The sequence below is a fragment of the Dendrobates tinctorius genome, unplaced genomic scaffold (genome assembly GCF_039654945.1).
Source record: "Dendrobates tinctorius isolate UK_male_01 unplaced genomic scaffold, ASM3965494v1 ptg000021l, whole genome shotgun sequence".
In the NCBI taxonomy this organism is placed as follows: domain Eukaryota; kingdom Metazoa; phylum Chordata; class Amphibia; order Anura; family Dendrobatidae; genus Dendrobates; species Dendrobates tinctorius.
In genome coordinates, this window is record NW_027361689.1 from 42096047 (window position 1) to 42121707 (window position 25661).

At 50.0% G+C, this 25661-nt stretch overlaps 1 protein-coding gene across 3 annotated transcripts in view; it reads right to left on the bottom strand.

Moving 5' to 3' along the window:
• Window positions 1–25661, bottom strand: part of ATAD2B (ATPase family AAA domain containing 2B) — a 190857-nt gene that overhangs the window by 157623 nt on the left and 7573 nt on the right. For all 3 annotated transcript variants that reach the window (XM_073568304.1, XM_073568305.1, XM_073568303.1), the window contains exons 2-3: window positions 7653–7810; window positions 5018–5067 (exon numbers count right to left, since the gene is read on the bottom strand). In XM_073568304.1, the coding sequence (XP_073424405.1) occupies window positions 5018–5067; window positions 7653–7810 (208 nt within the window). The remainder of the gene's footprint in view (window positions 1–5017; window positions 5068–7652; window positions 7811–25661) is intronic.

A 25661-nucleotide genomic window follows, 5' to 3' on the forward strand; every position in this document is an offset into this window, starting at 1 on the left:
TAGAGCTATTGGGCCCCCCAGGAGATCGATCGAGCAGAAGGTTTCCAACTTCCGGTTTTGACTGTTTGCAAATAAGTATTTCTGGCCGGCCCCAGAGTTTCACAATTTGGCTGAAGACTGACTGGCTTAGTTTCCCACTTCCCCTGTTTTAGGCGTGTTCTGCTTAAGAAGTCCGCTGTTCGGTTTTCCGAACCTTTTATGTGAAGGGCTGTCAGGGACTCTAGATTGTGTTCTGCTAGGTGAAAGATGGATTTCGTTACCTCCATCAGCGCTCGAGATCTGGTGCCCCCCTAGTGGTTTAGATATGCTACCACTACCTGGTTGTCTGAGAAGACCCTTGTATGTTGGGAGCGGAGTGAATCCAGAAGATTAACGAGAGCTAGCTTTACTGCCAGCAACTCCTTCATATTTGAGGAAGCTGACTCTCTTCCCTGAGTCCAGGGCCCTTGCGCCATCTGGTTGCCTAGATGTGCACCCCACCCCCAGGGGGGCTTGCGTCCGTAGTTAGGATCTTTGTCGCTGGTAACGCCCAGGGAACCCCCTTGGTTAGATTAGCTGGATCTGTCCACCATGTTAAGGAATGTATTGTGTTTGGTGAGATGTCCAATTGCCTGTCTAAATTCCCGTGTAGGGAAACGTTTGCGTCTAATATTTCCAACTGTAAGTCTCGAGAATGGCTTTGTACCCACTGTACTGCTGGCATGCAGGCTGTCACTGACCCCAATAGAGACATTGTTTTTCTCAGGGTAGTGACTGGGGAAGCTATCATTTGTGACACCATCAGTGTCATCTTTTGAATCTTCGTCTGCGGAAGAGAACATTTTTGTTCGGTTGAGTCCAGTATTATCCCCAAGTACTCCTGCACCTGACTTGGTACAAGTCTGGATTTGGGCAAATTCAGCATCCATCCTAGACTCAGTAGAGATATCATGACCATGTCCAATTGTTGTTTGCAGTGGTGAAAGGTGACGCCTACTATTAAGAGATCGTCCAGGTATGGGACTATCAGGATGTTTTGCTCTCTTATGTGAGCCATTACTTCTGACATTATCTTTGTAAATACCCTTGGAGCAATAGCTAGCCCGAAGGGGAGGGCTCTGAACTGATAGTGTTTTATCTCCCCCTGGATCATCACCGCCACCCTGAGGTATTTCCTGTGGTCTCTGTGAATAGGTACATGGTAATATGCGTCTCTCAAGTCTAATACAGCCATGAAGCAAGATGGGGGAAGCATTTTTACACAAGATTTTATTGTCTCCATTTTGAATTGCTGAATTTCCAGGAACTTGTTAAGTCTTTTTAGATTTATGATCGCCCTGTACGATCCGTCTGGCTTCCTGCGAAGGAAGAGAGGGGAGTAGAAGCCTTTGCCTCTGTCTTGGTAGGGGACTTCTTGTAGTATGTCCTTCTCCCTTAGATTCGCAATTTCTTATTGCAGAGCCAACTGCTCGTGTGATGTCCTTTGGGGCGATATCACAAAAGAATTGTTTGGGAGGGTATTGAATTTTAGCCTTAGACCTTCCTTTATTATGCTCAGTATCCATGAACTCGCGGATATTTTTTCCCAGGCCTGGAGAAAGTAGGATAATCTTCCCCCGACCCGGGGAGTACCTTCATTGTGGCTTTTTGTTGTCGGGGGGTTTGTTAAACATAAAGCATATATTTTTATTTCTTCCATCCTCCCATCCTTCTTTGTTCCCTTTTGGGGGCTTTCGTCGCATGAACCTTCTGTTCCGAAAAGGCCATTTGTATGCCTGACTAGGGAACCCGGAAAGGATTTTTTTCTTGTCCCCTGCTTTGCCAAGATGTCGTCTATCGTTGGGCCAAATAAAAATTCCCCCTCGCACGGGATTGCGCACAATTTGTTTTTTGTCTGCAAGTCTCCCGGACAGCATTTCAGCCATAAGGCACGTCTTGCGGCATTCGAGAAGGCGGCTGTCCTGGCTGCCAGCCTGGTCGAGTCTACTGACGCATCCGCCAGGAAAGCTGCTGCTCCCTTCATTACAGAAACTGATCTTTGCATTGTTTCTCTTGGGACTGTTTCCTTTATTTGTGAATCTAAGTGATCCAGCCAGACCATTAGGGCGCGTGCCGTGCACGTGTCTGCTATGGCAGGCTTTAGCCCCCCTCCTGCCGCCTCCCAAGCATTTTTTTTTTAAAGTTTCTGCTTTTTTGTCCATTGGGCCCTTCAGGGTGCCCATGTCTTCGAAGGACAGGGCAAATTTTTTAGAAGCTTTTGCAACCGCTACGTCTAATTTAGGTGCTTTACTCCATAGGGAGCAGGCCAGATCGTCAAAGGGGTATTTCCTCTTGGGTGTTAGGAGGACTTTTTTGTCTGGCTTTTTCCATTCTCGTTTAAATTAGGGAGTGGATTTTCTCATTGACCGGGAAAGCCCTCCGTTTTTTTTGTTCTAGCCCACCGAACATTAGATCTTGGGCCGTTTTCTTAGGGCGGTCATCTACCAGTCCTCACAGCTTTTACCAGGGTGTCCGTTTCTTCAATGGGGAAGCAGCTGCGTCCCCCTTCTGAGGATGACGAAGAGGACTGGGAGGATGATGAATTACTTGAGTCAGATAATTCACTTCCTGACTCACTAACACTGGACTCTGGAGATCTATGTCTAGACCTACATTTTTTCTTTGAGGTTCTAAAGCCCTTAAGGGCGTCTTCGACCTGGGTCCTTATTAGTGTTTTGAGGTCTAAAGCCAACCTCGGGGATTCCTCCTGTATTGTCTGCTCTATGCACGCCGCACAGAGCTTTTTCTCCCACGTAGGGGGTAGCTCCTCCGTGCATATACCACATACCATGTGTTTGGATTTGGCTGTGCATTTACGCCCCTGAAAAAGAAAAAATTAATAATCCCACATTAGCGAGCGGGCATTCACGAAGATCACGCACCCTTCCTTGTGGAACGAGAGATACCATCTCGGGCGTAGGGATTATTTCCACCACTGAATCCACTTCTGGCTGTGCCGCCATGGTGGAGCTTTGGCTGCGCCACGATCCTGCATGACCGCTGCTGCTGCGCTGCTGGGAAGAGTTGCGCTGGAGCTGTAAATGCTGGCGCTGTTCTTGCGTTTGCCATCCCCTGCTTCGGGGACCGCCGCCGCATCTCCTCTTTCTGTGGCTTTTCACTCATGGAGATCGCTCCTTTCCCCTTTAGTGGGGTTTTAAATAGGAACCCCCCTTTTTTTTTCCTTTCTTCTTTTTTGAGCTCGGCGCCGCCCTCTACCCAGTGGTCCCCGCGCCCCCGCCTGAAGTGGCCGCCCGCGCATGCCCACTGCAAATTTCCCAGCAGTGCACTGCGCCTCCCTTCTTCAAGGGCGCTATGCGCGCGCCCGGTGCCGGCGTCCTGCGCCCGCCTGCAGAGGCCCTGTCTCCCGCGGCTCCCAGTGGCCGCCACGACCCTCCGCCGCTCCGAGGCCCTGCATCTCGCGGCTCCCGGTGACCACCGCCACCCCTCCCCCTGGCCGCTCCGAGGTCGGGCAGTGGCCCTGTATCTTGCGGCTCCCGGTGGCCGCCGCTACCCTCCACAGGCTGCTCTGAGTCCGGCGCTTGGCGGGGGGCTCTCCTTTAGTGACCGCCGCCACTACTTGTAGGAGGCAGCACCCCCTCTTTTTTTTTTTTTTTTTCTTTGTGGGATCAGCAGACTTTTCCGATCTTCACTGCCTCTTCCCACTCACCCTCAAGGCCCGCCGACTGCGGTGGTGGTGCTTCGGGGGAAGCCAGCACAAGGCCTCGACCCAGCCAAGGCAGGGAGCCCCGCTGCCTATTACCGGACTGGTTCGGTCCCTGGCATCCCGCGTCGACTGCAGGTACGTGCTGTAGGTTTCCCGTCAGGGACAGGAAACCAACTTATGTGGGAGAGAGGTACCGCCTTTTTCATCGGTAGGTTTCCTGTCCCTGAGGGCGGATCCCTCTCTCTCCGTGGTGCCGTCATGGGGGAAAAGAGAAAAATGGGGAAAAGTTTTTAAAAAAAAAAGTGGTAAAAAAAAAGAACAAAACAATTCCTCCATAGTTTCTTTGGGTTTCATTTCACCAGAGTCCATTGTGCAGTACCAACGACTAGGTAACAATTCTAAAGGTCAATATGATCACAGTGATACCAAACTTGTATAGTTTTTTTTTTTGTCTTGTAAGGAACTCGTGATTGATGTATTTTACTATATACTGAAATACTGCAGCATTGCTGGATAAAGTAATACACAGCGGCGGCATACGGGGCATTGAATGCAGCCATCAAAGCTTTTAGAGGCAGATGCTGGCTGTATGACACAGCCGGTATCTGCCCTGTGTGCCCTCCTGAGCCCGCTCCATGTATATATCCATTATTAAGGGCTAAAGTAATTACATATATTGTGGTGTGTATCACACAGACCGAGGTCTGTTGCAATCTGAATCCAGGGCAGATTGCTGGGGTCTGTAGTCCCACACACCTGTATTTCTATTAAAGGGCTGGATTTAGGGTTAACCAGAAGTGATGGGTGGGACTGGTTAACCACACACCTCCCAAGGGGTGTGCTCCTATGACGTCAGTAAGGTCCTATATGTCTTCCTGGTTGCACGACATGGAGAGACCCATGTGTAAAATTGGAGTGGTCAAGTGCGCCTGTGGAGTTCAGGAGGTACTGAGGGTCCGGGCTAACAGGACCTATATGAAGCCAGGCTGGGAAACCTGAGGACCTCGGAAACAGGTAACCATGAGCCTGGGGAACTGTGTGTGTTTGGCTCCCCTTGGAGCCTGAATCCTGGACAAATAACCAGGCCTGTGTGAACACAGGTCTGACGGAGCCAAGCTCTGTTTATGGATACTGTTATTTTGTTTTGCAGGACCAAAAGGCTGCTTTACTTTGTGTTTATGCTGCTGGGTTTATGGAGTAATAAACCAAAGTGAACTTTTAAAGAAATCCAGTCCTCCTGGATGTTATATTGCTGCCGAGTACACCCCAACCTCCCAGTGATCACTACATCACAATATATATACTTGCAAAAGCTAGGTCAGAAGAAATACTCACATAGACTGCTGTGGCTGTTTGGTAAAGAAGCACCAGACTGGGATAATAACCTAGGACAGAAACACAACAGTGCAAGGATTAATCTGGTGTCAGTGTTGGTACTAATGTACCTACTGCGCTATCCGGCTAAGCTCCATGGAAACCAGCTGTACACGATGAAAGATAAAAGCTCTAATTGTAGGATAATGACAGCAGATAGAAAAAGCAAGGCAATCTCAAACTGGCTTTTTTAATGTCGATTCAACAAATTATTAAAGCAATTTGAGAACTTAACTAACCAATGTATCCAACCTGTTTCTACGCCTACACCAGACTGAACAGTACGTGCTACTGGTGCACCTGTATGGATATATCTATCTGTGATATATATTTTGCATTTAAAGTGAACTTGTCAGCAGTTTTGGCTGATATAAGATGCGGCCGCTGGCTTTCAGGGCTTATCTACAGTATTCTATAATGCTGTAGATAAGCCCCCGATCTGACCTGAAAGATAAGAAAATTAAGTTTTATTATACTCAACAGGGGGAGGTCCGGTCCGATGGGTGTCACAGGTCCGGGGCCTCCCATCTTCTTGCGATGCCGCCCTCCTGCTTGCTTCATCGCTCCCCGGCATCGCGCTCCTGCGCAGGTGTACTTCTCTGCCCTGTTGAGGGCAGAGCAGAGTACTGCAGTGCGCAGGCGCTGGGAAAGGTCAGAGATGCCCAGCGTTTGTGCACTGCAGTACTTTGGTCTGTCCTCAACAGGAAAGATAAGTACACCTGCGCAGAAGTGCGATGCCGGGGTGCGATGAAGCATGCAGTAGGTGGGAGGCGCCGAACCTGGACATGTGACACCGGTTTATTTTTCTTATCTTGCAGATCGGATCAGGGGCTTATCTACAGTATTACAGAATGTTGTAGATCAGCCCTGAAAGGAGGTGGCCGCATCTTATATCGGCCAAAACTGCTGACAGGTTCACTTTAAATGCAAAATATATATCACATTCTTTAAAAGAATTTTGATCCGAAATGCAAAACCTTTCAATTATTAGTATATAAAAAGCTGTCAAGTTGGGCAATAAAATGCGTCATTCGTATCATCTAAGGCTGGTTTCACATTTGCGTTTTTTAGCGCTGGAAAAAAACGCATATGTGCGCATGCGTTTTTTCCCCTATATTTAACATGGGTGCGCATACCTGCGCGCTTGTAAGCGCATGTATGCGATTTTCATGCGCTGCGTTTTTTTGGGGTGTGCGTTTGTATTTTCCAGACGCATCATGTTGCATTTTTTGGCCCTGCAAAAAAGCGCATGCGCACATATGCGCACGTTTTGCGCTAAAAATGGCCATTATAGCCTATGGATGCGCATATGTGCGCACTGGCATGCTCATGTATGCGTTTTTTTGCATATGCGTTGTTTTTTTTTAACCATGGAATTTAGGGGTTTGGGTTAGAGTTAGGGTTAGTTAAGGGGGTTTAGGGTTAGGGTTAGGGTCAGGGTTAGGGTTGAGGTTTGGGTCAGGGTTAGGGTTAAGTATGGTTTGGTTAAGGGTTAGGGTCAGGGTTAGGGTCAGGATTAGGGTTAAGTATGGTTTTGTTAAGGGTTAGGGTCAGGGTTAGGGTTAGGGTTAGGGTCAGGGTTAGGGTTAAGTATGGTTTTGTTAAGGATTAGGGTCAGGGTTAGGGTCAGGATTAGGGTTAAGTATGGTTTGGTTAAGGGTTAGGGTTAGGGTTAGGGTCAGGGTTAGGGTTAAGTATGGTTTTGTTAAGGGTTAGGGTCAGGGTTAGGGTCAGGGTTAGGGTCAGGGTCAGGGTCAGGGTTAAGTATGATTTGGTTAAGGGTTAGGGTTAGGGTCAGGGTTAGGGTTAGGGTCAGGGTCAGGGTTAGGGTTAGTAAAGTCATGGTTTGGGTAGTGTGAGGGGCCACCTAAAAATGTTGGAAAAAACCGCAAACGCGGTAAAAACGCACTAAAAACGCATACAAACGCATAAAAACGCTGCGTTTTTTTCATGCATGCTCATAAAAATGCTTGAAAAAAACGCAGCAGTTGTATGCTTTTGTATGCGTTTTTTCAATGCGTTTTTTTGCGGGAAAAACGCGCTGCAAAAAAAAGCAAGTGTGAAACTAGCCTTAAATGTGTAAAATTACAAAATGTTTATGAAAAAAAAAAAACATACAACTTTGCAATTTACTTCTTCCTAACAACCCTCTCGCTTATCAAGCACAGAGGGATTTGTAATTTAATAGTTTACTGATCGTTGTGTAGGGTATCGGACGATGCTGCAGTCCTATCAGAGGTTGCCGGTCTCTTAAGCAAAGAGTGCTGCTCTGAGGTTGGTCGTGTTGCTAGCTCTGGCCAGAATCAGTGCCCTGCGCTCCGTACATGCTGCAGAGGTAACGCTGCCTCTGATCGCTGGATGAGAAAGGACACTGGTCACATGAGCAGCACAGCATACTCCAACCTGTCAGTCATCAGGAGCACCACTCCATGGCAAGCAGGAAGCCAGGAGCCAGGGAAACGGTGCACTCCTGATCACTGAATATGAGAAAACCCTTAATATATTTGTCAATTACCAGAACTTTGTCAGCTGCTCCAATACCTCCTGCACTGCCAGGATCTGTGACAAGTGTGAAGAGGCAGCTGGTGGCAGTTACCTGGATCTCCTGGTTGACATACTCCATCCCTCCCGTTGTTTGGCGGCGGCACGGGGTTTAGGGCTCTCCTTCCGGACAGGCTCGGCATGGTTACAAGCCCGCTTGGCAGGAGGGGGTAACTGGCTGTCACTCAAGCTGGCGTCACTGCAGGCATCCTTCTGTAAAGACAAAAAATAAAATAAAAAAGGCTCCATGGTAACCAGCTGTACACTATGAAATATAAAAGCTCACATCGACAGCACTGCAGCTAGTGAGTTCAGCACCTCTCAGCGGTACGTGTCGTCAACTCGAGCAGAGTCGCCGAGCGCAGTGATTGGCAATAAATAACAGACACTGAGAGAAGCAGTGGAGATTCTAAGCTAGACCAGGGGAGGGTGAGAAACATTTTTGTTTTTTTCCAGCCTAGGAATTTTTCCCCTTCTTAAAGAAAGAATGGTTTAAACTGGAAAATGTGTAAATTTTAATATCAATTTGAAGATCATTAGTAGAAAATTTCTCCCACGTCTGGACCCTAAGGCTGAGGTCACACTACGTCTAAAAAACGAAACGAAAGAAAGACTGCCTGGCAAATTAAGGTTCCTCATTGAAATGAACAGGCAAAATACAAACCAAAAAGACGTGTTTCTGCAACAGGAATCGACAGCTTGTGGATTTAAAACATACAACAAAAAATCTAATATCACAACGTAAAAAAAAAAAAAAAAAGCAAAAAAAAAAAAAGCATAAAATGGACAGCTCAAAAAAGGATGAAAAAGAAATGGTAAAATTTTTGCACAACAGAAAAAAAAAAGTTACAAATATTAAAAAAAGACATCTGAATGTATGGGCTGATATTCTGCCTGTAGGGTGGGACAGTCGTCTATAAAGAAATTCGACTGGTGCTTCTTAAACTCCCCCACAGTAATCATGACGCAACGTACAGCCAGTATTGGCAAAAGAGCGACTCAGAACAAGCGATCGCCCCCATGCAGTATGCATCATCAAATAAAAAATCCTCTTACCGGCAGCACATACCCGGCGTCTAAACAGGAATGTGTGCCAATAACTGGATTTTTTTTTATTATTATTTACGACTGCGTAAAAATATGGCCAGACAATGGGCAACGACTGGTAGGAAGCGTCAGTTCTGCAGATCATTGGCCCGTGTAAAAGAACTGTAATTGCTTGATGTTGCGTGTAATTTCCCGTGCCCCTCTCCTCCATAAAGGGTCACTGGCCATCTGAAGTTTTGGGACAGGACAACAATTCTTTGTTGAAAGTAGCGGAGGCTGAACAGAAGGAATTGGCCAGCAGATCCGGACACGTGGGCACGCATTTGTGCAGTGTATGTTTCGACATGTACTGACAGATTCACATACGGTAGATTACAGGAGATCTCTGGAGCTCCGGGACACTGATCAGCAATGGAAATCTGCTGTAAGGCTCCACACAAGGCCGAGCTCAGGCACCGCTGCATCATAATCAGGCGCACAATCCACATTGGCATTTATATCAGGAACCTTACAGGTGGGTACTATGTACGTAGTCCTGAAATGTGAACGAGGCTTACTGGTGTAATCTCATATCCGCACCGCCGTGGGTTAGGTGCCAAAAGGGCCAGCATTAAGTTTGCGTCCAATGCAGTACTCGCGATGACTGAGCTGACCGCGAGAACTCCCCTGCATGTGACCACCGGTGATATCTCTGGTCACTAGGCTGGTTCTCACGGTCAGCTGACTGCGAGAACTGTAGTGCAGGTGAGCACCGGAGACCGAGTTATCTCCGGTGGTCATCTACAAGCTCCGCTGTGTCTGGATGTCAGGCTGAGCCAGACATCCAGATGTAGCAGAGCTAGAGTCGGCGTGGGACACTCGTTATTTAGGACTATGTCGGACAGGAAGTATTTGTGTTGGTTTATTTTTTTTCAGGAGATCAAGGGCGTCACATGGATTAGGTGTATAATAAAAAGGGAGAACGGTGTTGTGTTTTATTTCCATAAAATACTTTATTCTGGTTGTGTCTTTATTTAACATGTAACAACTAGAGGATTAGTAATGGATAGGTGTCTTTATAGACGCCTCTCCAATACTAAGCCGAGGGCTTGATATCACCGGACAATACACAGGTAATTAGATGCAATTTTACCGCATCTAAAGATAGTCTATGGGAAATTTACGCTGTAGGGACTGAAATGCGTTCTGGAAAGACGCGCCGCATGTCCGTTTACACAGGTCTGCCGCCTGCATCTTTGAACGCATAGTGGACATGGGATTTCTTGAAATCCCATCCGATATGCTGTAACAGCTGGACGCTGCAGATCTACGCAGCGTCCAACCCGCAGCGTTTACCCCCAATATACTGTATCTGCAAATAGGAAATCACTTTTTTCCTTCCCAGAAACCAACTTTCAATTACCTTTATTTCAATGACAAAACGCAAGCGGAAAAAATGCAAAAACGCATCCAAAACGCAGGTGACCTCAGATGCAGATTTGGTGCAGATTTCACCTGCGTCAAATCCTGAGCCAATCCTGACCATGAAAACATACCCTTATAGTCCGGTGTGCGAGAAACCATTTATTCCAGACTTGATAATGATCACGATTTTCATAAACAGGATGTAACACGGTCATTAACAGAAATGAAGGTGAGGTTGTGGAAGACAGTTTTGGGTCACAAGTCATACACCATGGCAATAGTGAGCACAGCAAAAAGACATAAGGTAGTTGTACTACCTCAGTGAGGTGTCTCCCAAGCAAAGATTTCACAGCGGACAGTGGTTTAGAGTGTGATGTTCAAGCTTTTTTTGAAAACGCATGAACTAATGGGCAACGTTGAGGACTGAAGATGCAGTGGTCGGAAACTGAGCGCAGCAAATGTAAGACACCTTAAGATTACTTCCCTTCAAATCGGAAGATTTCCAGCAGTGATATCAGCTAAGAATTGGCAACAACCAGTGGGACCAAGCTACACTCATATACTGTTCGAAGAAGTCTGTCCAGAAGTGGTCTTCATGTAAGAAATGTGGCCAAAAACAATACCTTCCAGATGAAAACAAGGACAAGTGACTAAACTACACATAAAAACATAGAACTGGGGTGCAGAAAAATGGCAGCAGGTGCTCTTGATCACTTGGTGCCTGAAGGCTGGACTGTATTTTCATGGTGGCAGGTCCTCTATAATGGGGTCTTCCATACTGAGAAACACAGGAAGGAATCAGATTTTCTCCCAAGTAATTCTGCAGTGGGCCAAAGACCCCAAACATACAACCAATGTCATTAAGAACCATCTTGAGGGTAAAGAAGAACAAGGAGTGATGATATGGACCCCACACTGATCCCAGATCTCACATTGTCCAGCTGGAGACTACACGGAGAGATAGAAGTATCTGCATAAGCCTCAAATACAAGAAGATCTGAGGTCAGTTCTCCAAGATGGTTGTAACAACTTCCTGCTGTGTTCCTTCAAAAACTGCCTGCACGTACCTAGAAGTGATGAAGGCAAAGGGCGGTCAACAAAGATTGATGCGATTTAGTTATTTCCTATGTTCATTCAAATACAACTTTAAGGTTGTGTGCACACAGTATCTTATTCAGGCAGAATCCACCATGGTGGCATGCTATAATGATGTATATCTAGTGGTCATGTCCACTCTTAAGAGCCTGGGAAGGAGTTCTTGAAGTAACAGAGGTGGCAATTCCCCCTTCTCCGGTAGCACTACCATTATACATGTTCCCTACGTCCAAATACGCCTATTAAAAAAAAATCCCTGTTAAGACAGGTTGCCAAAACAATAATTTCATGTCGCTGGAGGTCGACATACCCCCCTCTCTGGAAGAGTTGTTTGCTGAAATGGTTACAATCCACCGTATCCACCGTATGGAATCTACGATCGGACAAACCGATTCAGAAAAGACCACCACAGCTTAGCACATCTTCCAATGTCTTCCTCCCCCTTGCTTTCCTTCTTTCCACCTTACTTTCCTCATTACTTATCCTACTTACAATTATCTAAAATTTTGGTCCCCACGACTCACTTTCCAACGTACGATGTATCCTAAAAGCGAGTACACCCCTGGTAATTTTATAAATCTTTTATTCTCTTTTCATTGGACAGCACTGAAGATTTGACTGATACAACGTGTCACATTCTTCACACATTGGTCAGGGAATGAGGAATGTTTACTTTCAGATGTTGGTTTGAGCCATTGAATGGTCAGGGCCACTGAGTAGTTCAGGCATCCTTCAATTTCACATATACAAATTAGAACAGAATACATCACTGTATCATAATCGGTCCTCATTTAAAGTCATGAAGGGACCAGGGAAATTTCCAAATTGGAACACTCACTGAATAATAGTATTGTCAAGAACACCACACTGCACTTGCTCACTGAGCCAGTGCGCGTGTCCTGAGTAAAGCGAACTGTGCTCAAAGATACCTGTGGAGCGGGCAGCAGTAGGTGTGTACTTCAGAACAGCAGGACCTGAAGCACGTGACTGCTGGGGGCGTAGCCTAAACTCCAGAGAGCGAGAACTCCTAGCAGGGTAACTGCGAGACAAAGTTACCAAGGGGCATAGACAGGGAGGATAGTCAGGACGTAGCCAATGAGTCATACACAGAGATAGCTGCAAGGTACAAGAGGGGCGAGCAGAGAGTAGTCAGATCACAGGCAATGAGTCATACACATTGTAGCAAAGTACAGAATCAACAGGCAAACTCACAACAGGGAACAGAACCGGGTCAGAACCATATAAACAAGCTATAACAACGAACAGGCCCAGGCACACAGAGGTCACCACACTCGGCCAAAGGCAAAAGTATAACTGACAGGGATTGGAGCTTCCCAGGGGTTTAAGAAGCTCTCCCAGAACCATAGAGGCGCCACAATCATTAACCCCAGGTGTGCAGGTCAAAACCTGCACTGAGCTCCAGACATTAACCCCTGACGTGCAGCTCAAAAACCTGCACTGGGATCATGACAGTACCCCCCTCTCAATGGGGGGCCTCTGGACCCACAGGCTTCCCCGGGTACTTGGCATGGAAAGCCCGAACCAGGCGATCTGCATGTACAGAGCGAGCAGGGACCCATGAGCGCTCCTCTGGTCCATATCCCTTCCAGTGGACCAGGTACTGCTAAGAGCGGAACACCCGCCGAGAGTCCACAATATGTCCTACCTCATACTCCAATTGACCCTCCACCAGCACTGGAGGAACAACAGGCTCGGAGTCCTCTTTGACAGACCCTACGGATTTCAACAGAGATTTATGGAACACAATGGATATTTTTAAGGAGGCGGGGAGACGCAACCTATATGCCACTGGGTTGACTATCTCCATAATCTCGTACAGACCAATGAACTTTGGTCCCAATTTAGCTGATGGTACCTTCAAGTTGATGTTACGTGTGGAAAGCCAAACCTTCTCTCCCACCTGAAACGTCTCCCGAGGCTCTCTTTTTGTCAGCAAAATATTTGTACCTCCACTGGGCCCGAGAGATATAACGCTGGACTTCAGCCCAGAGGTTTTTTAACCGTTGAACGGACTCCTCTACCCCTGGACAACCGGAATCCACCCGTGAAAACTCCCCAAAATGCGGATTGAACCCATAGTTAGTCAGGAATGGGGACATGTTGGTGGACTGACTCACCCGGTTGTTAAAAGCGAATTCAGCCAACGGTAACGCATTACACCAATCCTCCTGTCTGGCGGAGGTCAGACACCTGAGAATTTGTTCCAGGGATTGATTGGTGCGTTCTGTCTGACCATTACTCTCCGGGTGATATGCCGACGAGAAGGAGAGTGAGATGCCCAATTTCATACAGAACGCCCTCCAAAATCTGGCCACAAACTGCACACCTCTGTCAGACACAACATTCAGGGGTACCCCATGCAATCGGACCACATGCTACACAAACAACCTTGACACTGTTTCTGCTGAGGGTAATGCTACCAATGGAATGAAATGGGCCTGTTTAGAAAACCTATCCACCACCACCCAAATCACGGTATTGCCCCTGAAATTTGGAAGGCCGGTAATAAAATCCATGGAAAGATGAGTCCATGGCCTATCAGGAACCGGTAAAAGGTATGCGTTCCCCAGCCGGCCGGTTATGCGAGCTTTTTGGAACGGGCACACAAACCACAAGCAGAAACAAAATTTCTTGACATCGGACCTTAGAGAAGGCCACCGAAAACCCCTGGCTACTGCCTCTCTAGTGGCCGTGATACCTGGATGAGCACTCAACCTAGACTCATGAAACTCCTGCAGAAATCTAGGCCGCAATAAATCTGGAACAAACAATTTATCCCCTGGCCTGGTTGCCAGAGTTAGGGCCTGAGCCCTTAGAATTTCTTGTTCCAACTCAGATGAGACCCCCACCACTACCACCCCTGGGGGAAGAATGGAGGATGGCTGCTCGGGGGGAGACACCGGGTTAAAACTTCTGGACAGGACATCCGCTTTAACATTTTTGGACCCCGGTCGAAAATTAATGGAGAATTGAAATTGTGAAAAAAAAAAAAAAAAAAGTGACCAACGGGCTTGTCTTGGAGTAAGCCTCTTAGCAGATTCAAAGTATGCCAAATTTTTGTGATCCGTGACAACCGTGATAGGGTGAGCCGCCCCTTCCAAAAAGTGCCTCCATTCCTCAAACGCCAGCTTACCGCAAGAAGTTCTCTATTGCCTACGTCATAGTTTCTCTCGGCTGAAGAGAACTTCTTGGAGAAGAAGACACAGGGTTTGAGATTGGTAAAGGTGGCCGGACCCTGGGACAGCACAGCCCCCACCCCCACTTCAGAAGCATCCACCTCCACAATGAATGGTTTGGACGGGTTTGGTTGTACCAACACCGGGGCGGACATGAAACATATCTTAATAGCTGAGAAGGACTCCTTAGCGAGTACAGACCAATTTTTTACATCAGCGCCCTTCTGGGTAAGATCCGTGAGTGGTTTAACCACTTGTAAGAAACCTTTAATGAATCTCCGATAATAGTTTGCAAATCCTAAGAAACGCTGGAGCCCCTTAAGATCTCGAGGCTGAACCAAGTCAGTGATCGCCAGCACCTTCTTAGGATCCATACGAAACCCCTCACAGGACACAATCAACCCCAAAAAAGACAGTTCCTGTACAAAAAACGAACATTTTTCCAATTTAGCGTACAATTGGTTCTCCCTGAGTCTCTGGAGAACTGTCTGTAGATGTTGCAAGTGAGATTGGCTGTCCGGGGAATACACCAAAATGCCATCCAAATAAATAATAACAAAACGGCCTATCAGGTCAGAAAACAAAACATTGATGAAATTCTAGAAAATAGCGGGTGTATTAGTTAACCCAAACGGCATTACCAGGTTTTCAAAGAGTCCTTCTGATGTGAGGAACGCAGTTTTCCACTCGTCCCCTTACCAAACCCTTATCAGATTGTAGGCCCCCCGGAGATCTAACTTGGAGAACCATTGGGCCCCAGCTAACTGGTTACATAAGTCTGGGATGAGGGGAAGCGGGTAAGTGTTCCTAACCGTTACCTTGTTCAGTTCCCGAAAGTCGAGGCACGGCCTCAAACCACCATCTTTCTTCCTCACAAAGAAGAATCCTGCTGCCACAGGTGACACTGAAAGCCAGATATGCCCTTTGCGGAGACTCTCAGCTATGTACTCTTTCACGGCTTGGCGCTCAGGGCCAGACAAATTGAACAATCGAGCCTTAGGTAACTTGGCTCCGGGTACTAAATCAATGGCACAATCATAGGGTCTATGTGGTGGCAGGACCTCAGCCTCACTTTCGGAAAAAACGTCTTTGAAATCCTTCAGGTACTCCGGAATACCTTCCAGACCGACAGACGACACAGATACGGATTTAACAGCGTTAACAAGATGTCCCAGGTTACCACATTTATCTTTACATCCCCACTGAGTGATCTCCCCTGTCACCCAATCAATGGTAGGATTATGGCTTGAAGCCAAGGCATCCCCAGTACCAGTCCTGCAGGCAAGTTATCTAGCACAAGACAACTTAGTTTTTCTACATGAGTGGAACCCACTTTTAGAGAAAAAAATTCAGACCTGCAACAGATACCGTCCTGGGTAAGAGGGGACGAGTCAATTGCCACAAGTTTAACAGGATCCTGAAACCCGACTGTCCCTATCTTATTAAGAGTCATAATTTTGGTATCAATCAGGTTCACGGCAGAACCACAGTCAACAAAAGCAGTAGTTTGAACCGGACCATTACCAAGTTCCAGTTCCATCTGCAGCACCATTTTTGCACGTGAGGAAAATTGTACCTGAAGGTCTGGGTAGCCTCCTCGACTACTACCCAGACCAAGTCGTTTCCCGCCATCTTGGAGGATGACGGACAGGAGGGGCAGCCCTTCTTCCAGTGTCCAGATTCCCCACAATAGAAGCACAACTGCTTCTCCCGGCGGCGTCTTCTTTCCTTTTCCTCACAGGTGACAGCGCTCACCTCCATAGCCACAGGAAGAGTCCGGGTCTTATCTCCACTGAAGAATAATGGTGTTTCCAGTTGCATAACGCCTCTAGCCCGCAGTCTGCGATCCATGCGAACTGCTTGGGTCATGGCATCCTCTAGGGAGTCAGGTGGAGGATGGAGTGCCAGGGCATCCTTCAGCCGTTCACACAGGCCTCTACGGAACAGCCCCCGAAGGGTGGCATCACTCCAAGAAATCTCGGCTGCCCAACGTCTGAATTCAGTACAGAACCACTCGGCCGAGTGCTCCCCCTGACAGACACTCAGCACCTTGTCCTCAGCCAAACGCACTATCAGGCTCATCATAAATAAGCCCCAAGGCTTCAAAAAACGCATCCACAGACATTCTCTCACAGGCAGAAGAGGAAAGCAAAAATGCCCAGGCTTGTGGGGACCCCCTGAGCAGGGACATAACCACCCCCACCCTCTGTTTCTCATCCCCAGAGGAGCGGGGTCTCAAGGAGAAAAAGAGCTTACAGCCCTCCTTAAATGCTCTGAATTCATCTTTGTTACCAGAAAACGTATCTGGCAATTTAACCGGGGATTCGGGTGGGACTAAAATGACATCTCTATTCCCCACCTGCTGAAAGCCTGCGGAAAGCACCCCCTGAACCGAGTCCGCAACCTGCCGCTGGGACTGGGCCAGAGCCTGGTGTTCCATACTTAGCTTCTGCAGCGACTGAGTCAAACATTTCACCTGCTCAGATAAGGCATGCATTGGGTCCATGCTGCAGAAGTGAGGAGAAAAAAAAAAAAGTTCATGGTCAGTTATAATGTCAAGAACACTGCACTGCACTTGCTCACTGAGCCAGTGCGCGTGTCCTGAGTAAAGCGAACTGCGCTCAAAGATACCTGTGGAGCGGGCAGCAGCCGAGTAGGTGTGTACTTCAGAACAGCAGGACCTGAATCACGTGACTGCTGGGGCATGGCCTAAACTCCAGAGAGCTAGGAGCTGCACAAGAACTCCTAGCAGGGTAACAGCGAGACAAAGTTACCAAGGGGCATAGACAGGGAGGATAGTCAGGACGTAGCCAATGAGTCATACACAGAGATAGCTGCAAGGTACAAGAGGGGCGAGCAGAGAGTAGTCAGATCACAGGCAATGAGTCATACACAGGGAGAGTAGTGAAGTACAGAATCAACAGGCAAACTCACAACGGGGAACAGAACCGGGTCAGAACTATATAAACAAGCTATAACAACGAACAGGCCCAGGCACACAGAGGTCACCACACTCGGCCAAAGGCAAAAGTATAACTGACAGGGATTGGAGCTTCCCAGGGGTTTAAGAAGCTCACCCAGAACCATAGAGAGGCCACAATCATTAACCTCAGGTGTGCAGGTCAAAACCTGCACTGAGCTCCAAACAGTAACCCCTGACGTGCAGCTCAAAAACCTGCACTGGGATCATGACAAGTATACAAAACAACAGAGTGTAGACCCAAAAAGAGTATATGTAGATGAAAAAATAAATCAATATTTTATTCATATGTAGAAAACTTCACACAAAATTCATAAAAACATACAGTACAGGATTCAATTCAGGGGGAGGTACAAACAAACAAATATGTAAACCGGGCCTTAGATATATACACAGAGGTGGGAAGGTAGTAGAAATAACATCTCTACGATAGATATAAAATCACTACAGCCTAAAGTGCAAATGCCTAAATGTAAACTGGTATTAACCTCATAAAGTCAATAATATAGTGCTAACACGGGGGGGGGGGGGGAGGGGGAATTTCCCAATAGATCCCTAATAGCTGCCTGACCTGCTATACATCAACAGTAAGTGATGGGGTCGTTCATTTACGCTGCCTGTGCCACATTCAGACCGCTTATCAGCACCATGCAACACAGATCTGTTCCCAGGTGACTATCTAGTTGCAGTTTTTGTCTCTCTCTCTCTTCTTTCCACTAGGGCAGGTGCAGATGACCGCGCTATCGGACAGAGAGTTTATGGCCGTCCGCATGGGCCGTCACCTTTAGGACATGTGCACACGATTAATTGCAGCTTTCATTCAGTGCATAAAACCCCTGTCATTTTACAGCTCCAGCAAAATGAGTGAGATTCCTGAAATCTTACGCATGCGCTTTTTCCTTACATGTTTTAACTATCAATAGACTTGATCAAATCTGCAACCTGTCAATTTTTTTTCAGCATTTTTTTCTCCCAAATAAATGCATAAAAGACATACACATTGCACACTACAAAACAAGTTTTTTTTTTAGAGCAGACAAATCTGCTGCAAATACTCAACGCGTGCACATACGCTGAGCGTTCAGTATCTGAAGATGCGCACGCACATACGCTGAGCGTCCAGTATCTGCAGGCGGGCACATGCGCTGAGCGTCCAGTATCTGCAGGCGGGCACATGCGCTGAGCGTCCAGTATCTGCAGGCGGGCACATGCGCTGAGCGTCCAGTATCTGCAGGCGGGCACATGCGCTGAGCGTTCAGTATCTGCAGGCGGGCACATGCGCTGAGCGTTCAGTATCTGCAGGCGGGCACATGCGCTGAGCGTTCAGTATCTGCAGGCGGGCACATGCGCTGAGCGTTCAGTATCTGCAGGCGGGCACATGCGCTGAGCGTTCAGTATCTGCAGGCGGGCACATGCGCTGAGCGTTCAGTATCTGCAGGCGGGCACATGCGCTGAGCGTTCAGTATCTGCAGGCGGGCACATGCGCTGAGCGTTCAGTATCTGCAGGCGGGCACATGCGCTGAGCGTTCAGTATCTGCAGGCGGGCACATGCGCTGAGCGTTCAGTATCTGCAGGCGGGCACATGCGCTGAGCGTTCAGTATCTGCAGGTGGGCACATGCGCTGAGCGTTCAGTATCTGCAGGTGGGCACATGCGCTGAGCGTTCAGTATCTGCAGGTGGGCACATGCGCTGAGCGTTCAGTATCTGCAGGTGGGCACATGCGCTGAGCGTTCAGTATCTGCAGGTGGGCACATGCGCTGAGCGTTCAGTATCTGCAGGTGGGCACATGCGCTGAGCGTTCAGTACCTGCAGGTGGGCACATGCGCTGAGCGTTCAGTACCTGCAGGTGGGCACATGCGCTGAGCGTTCAGTACCTGCAGGTGGGCACATGCGCTGAGCGTTCAGTACCTGCAGGTGGGCACATGCGCTGAGCGTTCAGTACCTGCAGGTGGGCACATGCGCTGAGCGTTCAGTACCTGCAGGTGGGCACATGCGCTGAGCGTTCAGTATCTGCAGGTGGGCACATGCGCTGAGCGTTCAGTATCTGCAGGTGGGCACATGCGCTGAGCGTTCAGTATCTGCAGGTGGGCACATGCGCTGAGCGTTCAGTATCTGCAGGTGGGCACATGCGCTGAGCGTTCAGTATCTGCAGGTGGGCACATGCGCTGAGCGTTCAGTATCTGCAGGTGGGCACATGCGCTGAGCGTTCAGTATCTGCAGGTGGGCACATGCGCTGAGCGTTCAGTATCTGCAGGTGGGCACATGCGCTGAGCGTTCAGTATCTGCAGGTGGGCACATGCGCTGAGCGTTCAGTATCTGCAGGTGGGCACATGCGCTGAGCGTTCAGTATCTGCAGGTGGGCACACGCGCTGAGCGTTCAGTATCTGCAGGTGGGCACATGCGCTGAGCGTTCAGTATCTGCAGGTGGGCACATGCGCTGAGCGTTCAGTATCTGCAGGTGGGCACATGCGCTGAGCGTATCTGCAGGTGGGCACATGCGCTGAGCGTATCTGCAGATTTTCCTGTTGGAGAAACACAAGTGTTGGCAAGAAAAGAGCTGAGTAAAATATGCAGGAGTTTATGTCCCATTCATAGGAATGGGTCAAAAACTGCTGTAAAAACCATGGAAGAATTTGCAATGGAGATTTGCGCCAGGGATGGGGGGGGGGGGGGGGGGGTCGCCTCTAATTTGTCAGGGATGGGGGGGGCGCTTCTCGTGAACCGGGGATGTGGGGGCACCTCTCGTGAGCCGGGGATGTGGGGGCACCTCTCGTGAGCCGGGGATGTGGGGGCACCTCTCGTGAGCCGGGGATGTGGGGGCACCTCTCGTGAGCCGGGGATGTTAGGGGGGGTGGTTCTCGTGCCAGGGAGGGGGGCCCCCCTCTCATGTGCCAGGGAAGGGGGGGGCCCCCCTCTCATGTGCCAGGGAAGGGGGGGGCCCCCCTCTCATGTGCCAGGGAAGGGGGGGGCCCCCCTCTCATGTGCCAGGGAAGGGGGGGGCCCCCCTCTCATGTGCCAGGGAAGGGGGGGGCCCCCCTCTCATGTGCCAGGGAAGGGGGGGGCCCCCTCTCATGTGCCAGGGAAGGGGGGGGCCCCCTCTCATGTGCCAGGGAAGGGGGGGGCCCCCTCTCATGTGCCAGGGAAGGGGGGGGCCCCCTCTCATGTGCCAGGGAAGGGGGGGGCCCCCTCTCATGTGCCAGGGAAGGGGGGGGCCCCCTCTCATGTGCCAGGGAAGGGGGGGGCCCCCTCTCATGTGCCAGGGAAGGGGGGCCCCCTCTCATGTGCCAGGGAAGGGGGGGGCCCCCTCTCATGTGCCAGGGATGGGGGGGGCCCCCTCTCATGTGCCAGGGATGGGGGGGGCCCCCTCTCATGTGCCAGGGATGGGGGGGGCCCCCTCTCATGTGCCAGGGATGGGGGGGGCCCCCTCTCATGTGCCAGGGATGGGGGGGGCCCCCTCTCATGTGCCAGGGATGGGGGGGCCAACTCTCATGTGCCAGGGAGGGGGGGCCAACTCTCATGTGCCAGGGAGGGGGGGGCCAACTCTCATGTGCCAGGGAGGGGGGGCCCTCTCATGTGCCAGGGATGGGGGGGGCCCCTCTCATGTGCCAGGGATGGGGGGGGGGCCCTCTCATGTGCCAGGGATGGGGGGGGGCCCTCTCATGTGCCAGGGATGGGGGGGGGGGGCCCTCTCATGTGCCAGGGATGGGGGGGGGGCCCTCTCATGTGCCAGGGATGGGGGGGGGGGGCCCTCTCATGTGCCAGGGATGGGGGGGGGGGCCCTCTCATGTGCCAGGGATGGGGGGGGGGGCCCTCTCATGTTCCAGGGATGGGGGGGGCCCTCTCATGTGCCAGGGATGGGGGGGCCCTCTCATGTGCCAGGGATGGGGGGGCCCCCCTCATGTGCCAGGGATGGGGGGGCCCCTCTCATGTGCCAGGGATGGGGGTGGGCCCCTCTCATGTGCCAGGGATGGGGGGGCCCTCTCATGTGCCAGGGATGGGGGGGCCCCTCTCATATGCCAGGCAACACATACAGTATGTGCAGGCAGCTCACATGACTGCAGGCTGCTCTGCGCACCAGCTGCTTCTTTGTTTACATGGAGGAGGTAGCAGAGAGTTCTGTGCGGCCCCAAATGAACTTGTACTGGGAGAGCAGGGAATGTAACCAGACGGCCGCCAGATACTACACACACACAGCTCTGCTGATCCGCGGACGCTGTGTAGACGTTGCGGAAAAATCCGCGCGGATTTACTGCGGTTTTGAAACCGCAGAAAGAAGTGACATGTCAATTCTTTCTGCGGAATCCGCAGCGGGTTCCTATCTCCACCATTGTGGAGATGGTGAATCCGCAGGACCAAACCGCAGTCAAAACCGCAGATAATCCGCAGGTCTTTTGACCTGCGGTTTATCCGCGGTTTTTGCAAAATCCGTGCGGCTTAATCCGCAGCGGATTCCGCAGCGTCTGCCCACACCCTAACGCAGGATGAAAAGCAAGAACACGAGAGAAAAAAGGAAAAGTATGTGTCAGTACGTCCTGCAGAGAGTACAGTAACTACAGGGAGGCTCCAGGAGCTGCAGCAACATGTTACACCAGGAGTGACAGCCTGACAGATGCAGGAGTCATCCACCAGAGAGGGCGCTCCGCTCCGAGAAAACTTTTGTTCTTTTTCACAATCTAGACAAGCACCTGCTGAGCCCGCACTACACCCACAGCACAATGGGCACAAAGCCCTGCGGAACCCAGAAAGAACACAGACGTAATGGAGACAGATCAGCGGCTGCATCACCCAACACCCAAAGCCGCAGCAACTGATCAGAGTGGTCAGCAAGTCATAAAGAAAAGCCAAGTGTAGAGGCAGATGTAGCAGAGGAGACGCTGTCATGATGAAGAAAGTGCAAAACATTGCACTTTGCCATTGGACACGCTCAACTCTGCTCTACCTGGTGTAGTGGAGCGGAAAGTGTCCTCCGTGCGCTACAGAAATGGGTTAGTTTTTACCTGATGTCCTGTATAAAAAGGCACAGGAAAAAAATAAGAACATTCAACTGTGCCACCTGGCTCAACAGGTCTCCCTGGTGCTGAGTGACAGCTCCCACACCACCGCACCCAGCGACAGCCCCCACACCATCGCACCCAGCGACAGCCCACCACCGCACCCAGCAACAGTTTCCTCCACACTCAGCAACAAGTCCCCTTCATGCCACCTCCGCACCCGGTGCTCAGCGACAGCTGCCCTCCACACCACCTCTGCGTTCAGCAACAAGTCCCCCCCCATGCACCCGACACTCAGCGACATGTCGCCTCCGCGCCACCTCTATACCCAGCGCTCAGTGACAAAGTCTCTCCGCTCGGCCCTCAGCAACAACGCCCCTCCATGCCACCTCTGTGCCCAGCAACAACGCCCCTCCATGCCACCTCTGTGCCCAGCAACAACGCCCCTCCATGCCACATCTGTGCCCGACAACAACGCCCCTCCATGCCACCTCTGTGTCCGACAACAACGCCCCTCCATGCCACCTCTGTGCCCGACAACAACGCCCCTCCATGCCACCTCTATGCCCAACACCCCTCCATGCCACCTCTGTGCCCAGCAACACCCCTCCATGCCACCTCTGTGCCCAGCAACACCCCTCCATGCCACCTCTGTGCCCAGCAACAACACCCCTTCATGCCACCTCTGTGCCCAGCAACACCCCTCCATGCCACCTCTGTGCCCGACAACAACGCCCCTCCATGCCACCTCTGTGCCCAGCAACAACGCCCCTCCATGCCACCTCTGTGCCCAGCAACAACGCCCCTCCATGCCACCTCTGTGCCCAGCAACAACGCCCCTCCATGCCACCTCTGTGCCCAGCAACAACGCCCCTCCATGCCACCTCTGTGCCCAGCAACAACGCCCCTCCATGCCACCTCTGTGCCCAGCAACAACGCCCCTCCATGCCACCTCTGTGCCCAGCAACGCCCCTCCATGCCACCTCTGTGCCCAGCAACGCCCCTCCATGCCACCTCTGTGCCCAGCAACAACGCCCCTCCATGCCACCTCTGTGCCCGACAACAACGCCCCTCCATGCCACCTCTGTGCCCGACAACAACGCCCCTCCATGCCACCTCTGTGCCCAACAACGCCCCTCCATGCCACCACTGTGCCCAGCAACAACGCCCCTCCATGCCACCTCTGTGCCCGACAACAACGCCCCTCCATGCCAGACAACAACGCCCCTCCATGCCACCTCTGTGCCCAGCAACAACTCCCCTCCATGCCACCTCTGTGCCCAGCAACAATGCCCCTCCATGCCACCTCTGTGCCCAGCAACAACGCCCCTCCATGCCACCTCTGTGCCCAGCAACAACGCCCCTCCATGCCACCTCTGTGCCCGACAACAATGCCCCTCCATGCCACCTCTGTGCCCAGCAACAACGCCCCTTCGTGCCACCTCTGTGCCCGGCAACAACGCCCCTTCTTGCCACCTCTGTGCCCGGCAACAACACCCGTTCGTGCCACCTTTCCATCCACAGCTCAGTTAGGCTAGTTTCACATTTGCGTCTTTGTGCGCTACGTATCGTGCGCAAGTAGATACGCATGCAAAAACGCATCATGCGTATTTGCACGCGTTTGCGTTTGTTATGCGCATTCATTCTCTAGGGGTTAAAACCAGTGTCTACACATGTTTATGCCAAAAATGCATGCGCACGAAAACGCAGACTAACGCATGTCCATGCGCACGCCTGCGTTCCCATAGACTGTAATGTGTTATTTTGTCGCATTCCATGCGCAAGCATTTTTTTTTACGCCTTCCGGCGGACCCAAAAATGCAACAGGTTGCGTCTGGCGCATACCTTGAAAAAACACATGCGCATGAAAACGTATACGAACGCGTGCAAACGCAAGACCATGCACACGCGCAAGATGCGCTGCACAAAAAAACGCTAATGTGAGACCAGCCTTACTGCTTTTCCTTCTTGCAGTTTGCACCCTAACGTCCGTCGCCTGTTTTTCTCTTATATTCGCCTTTGTGGGCGCAGTTTGGGATTTCCAGATATTTTCATCAAATTCAATTACAATGTTTAAGAACGTTGGAAAATGTATGGCACCTCTAGAGCAGTCCTCCAAACAGCGAACACTACAGGGCATCACACAACACATCGTACAGTAACGTCACAACCCAGCGTAATACAGTATGAACAGCCTGTACTGCAATAGTGCGAGCTATCACACGACATTACACATGGCAAGATGACATCTTATATACCGACCATCCCTGCGGTAATGGATATAACAGTCTGTAGTGTCATAATATATACAGGCATGGCCAAAAGTGTTGGCACCCTTGAAATTGTTCCAGAAAATGAAGTGTTAGTCCCAAAAAATGATTGCAATTACTCATGTTTTGTTATACACACGTTTACTTCCTTTGTGTGTATTGGAACAACACAAAAAAAAACAGAGGAAAAAGGCAAATTGGACATAATCACACACAGCACCAAAAACGGTATGGACAAAATTGTTGGCACCTTTCCAAAACTATGAGTAAACAACTGTGTTTCAAGCATGTGATGGTTGTTCATACTCACTTGTGGCAAGTAACAGGTGTGAGCAATATGAAAATCACACCTGAAACCAGATAAAAAGGGAGATATTGACTCAATCTTTGCACTGTGTGTCTGTGTGCCACACTAAGCACGGAGAACAGAAAGAGAAGAGAACTGTCTGGGGACTTGAGAACCAAAATTGCGGAAAAATATCAACAATCTCAAGGTTACAAGTCCATCTCCATAGATCTTGATGTTCCTTTGTCCACATTCGCGAAACAATCATGAAGTTTACAACCCATGGTGCTGTAGCTAATCAACCTGGACTTGGATGGCAAAGAAAAAATGATGAAAGATTGTAATGCAGGATTGTGGATAAGCAGCCCTGATCAAGCTCCAAAGAAATTTAAGCTGTCCTGCAGGATCAGGGTGCATCAGTGTCAGCACAAACTGTCCATTGATATGTGAATGAAATGCTATGACAGGAGACCCAGGAGAACCCCACTGCTGACACAGAGACACAAGGTTAGACTGCAGTTTGCCAAAATGTATGTGAGTAAGCCAAAATCCTTCTGGGAAAGTGTCTTGTGGAAGCACATCATTCTGTTTACTGAAAACAGAACGCGGCCCAAAAAGAAAAGAACACAGTACCTACAGTCAAAACTGGTGGAGGTTCAAAGTTGCTTTTCTGCCTCTGGCACTGGGTGCCTTGACCGGGTACAAAGCATCAAGAAACCTTAAGATTACCAAATGATTTTGGGTCACAATGTAGTGCCCAGTGTCAGAAAGCTGGGTGGTGCATCCTATGTCAT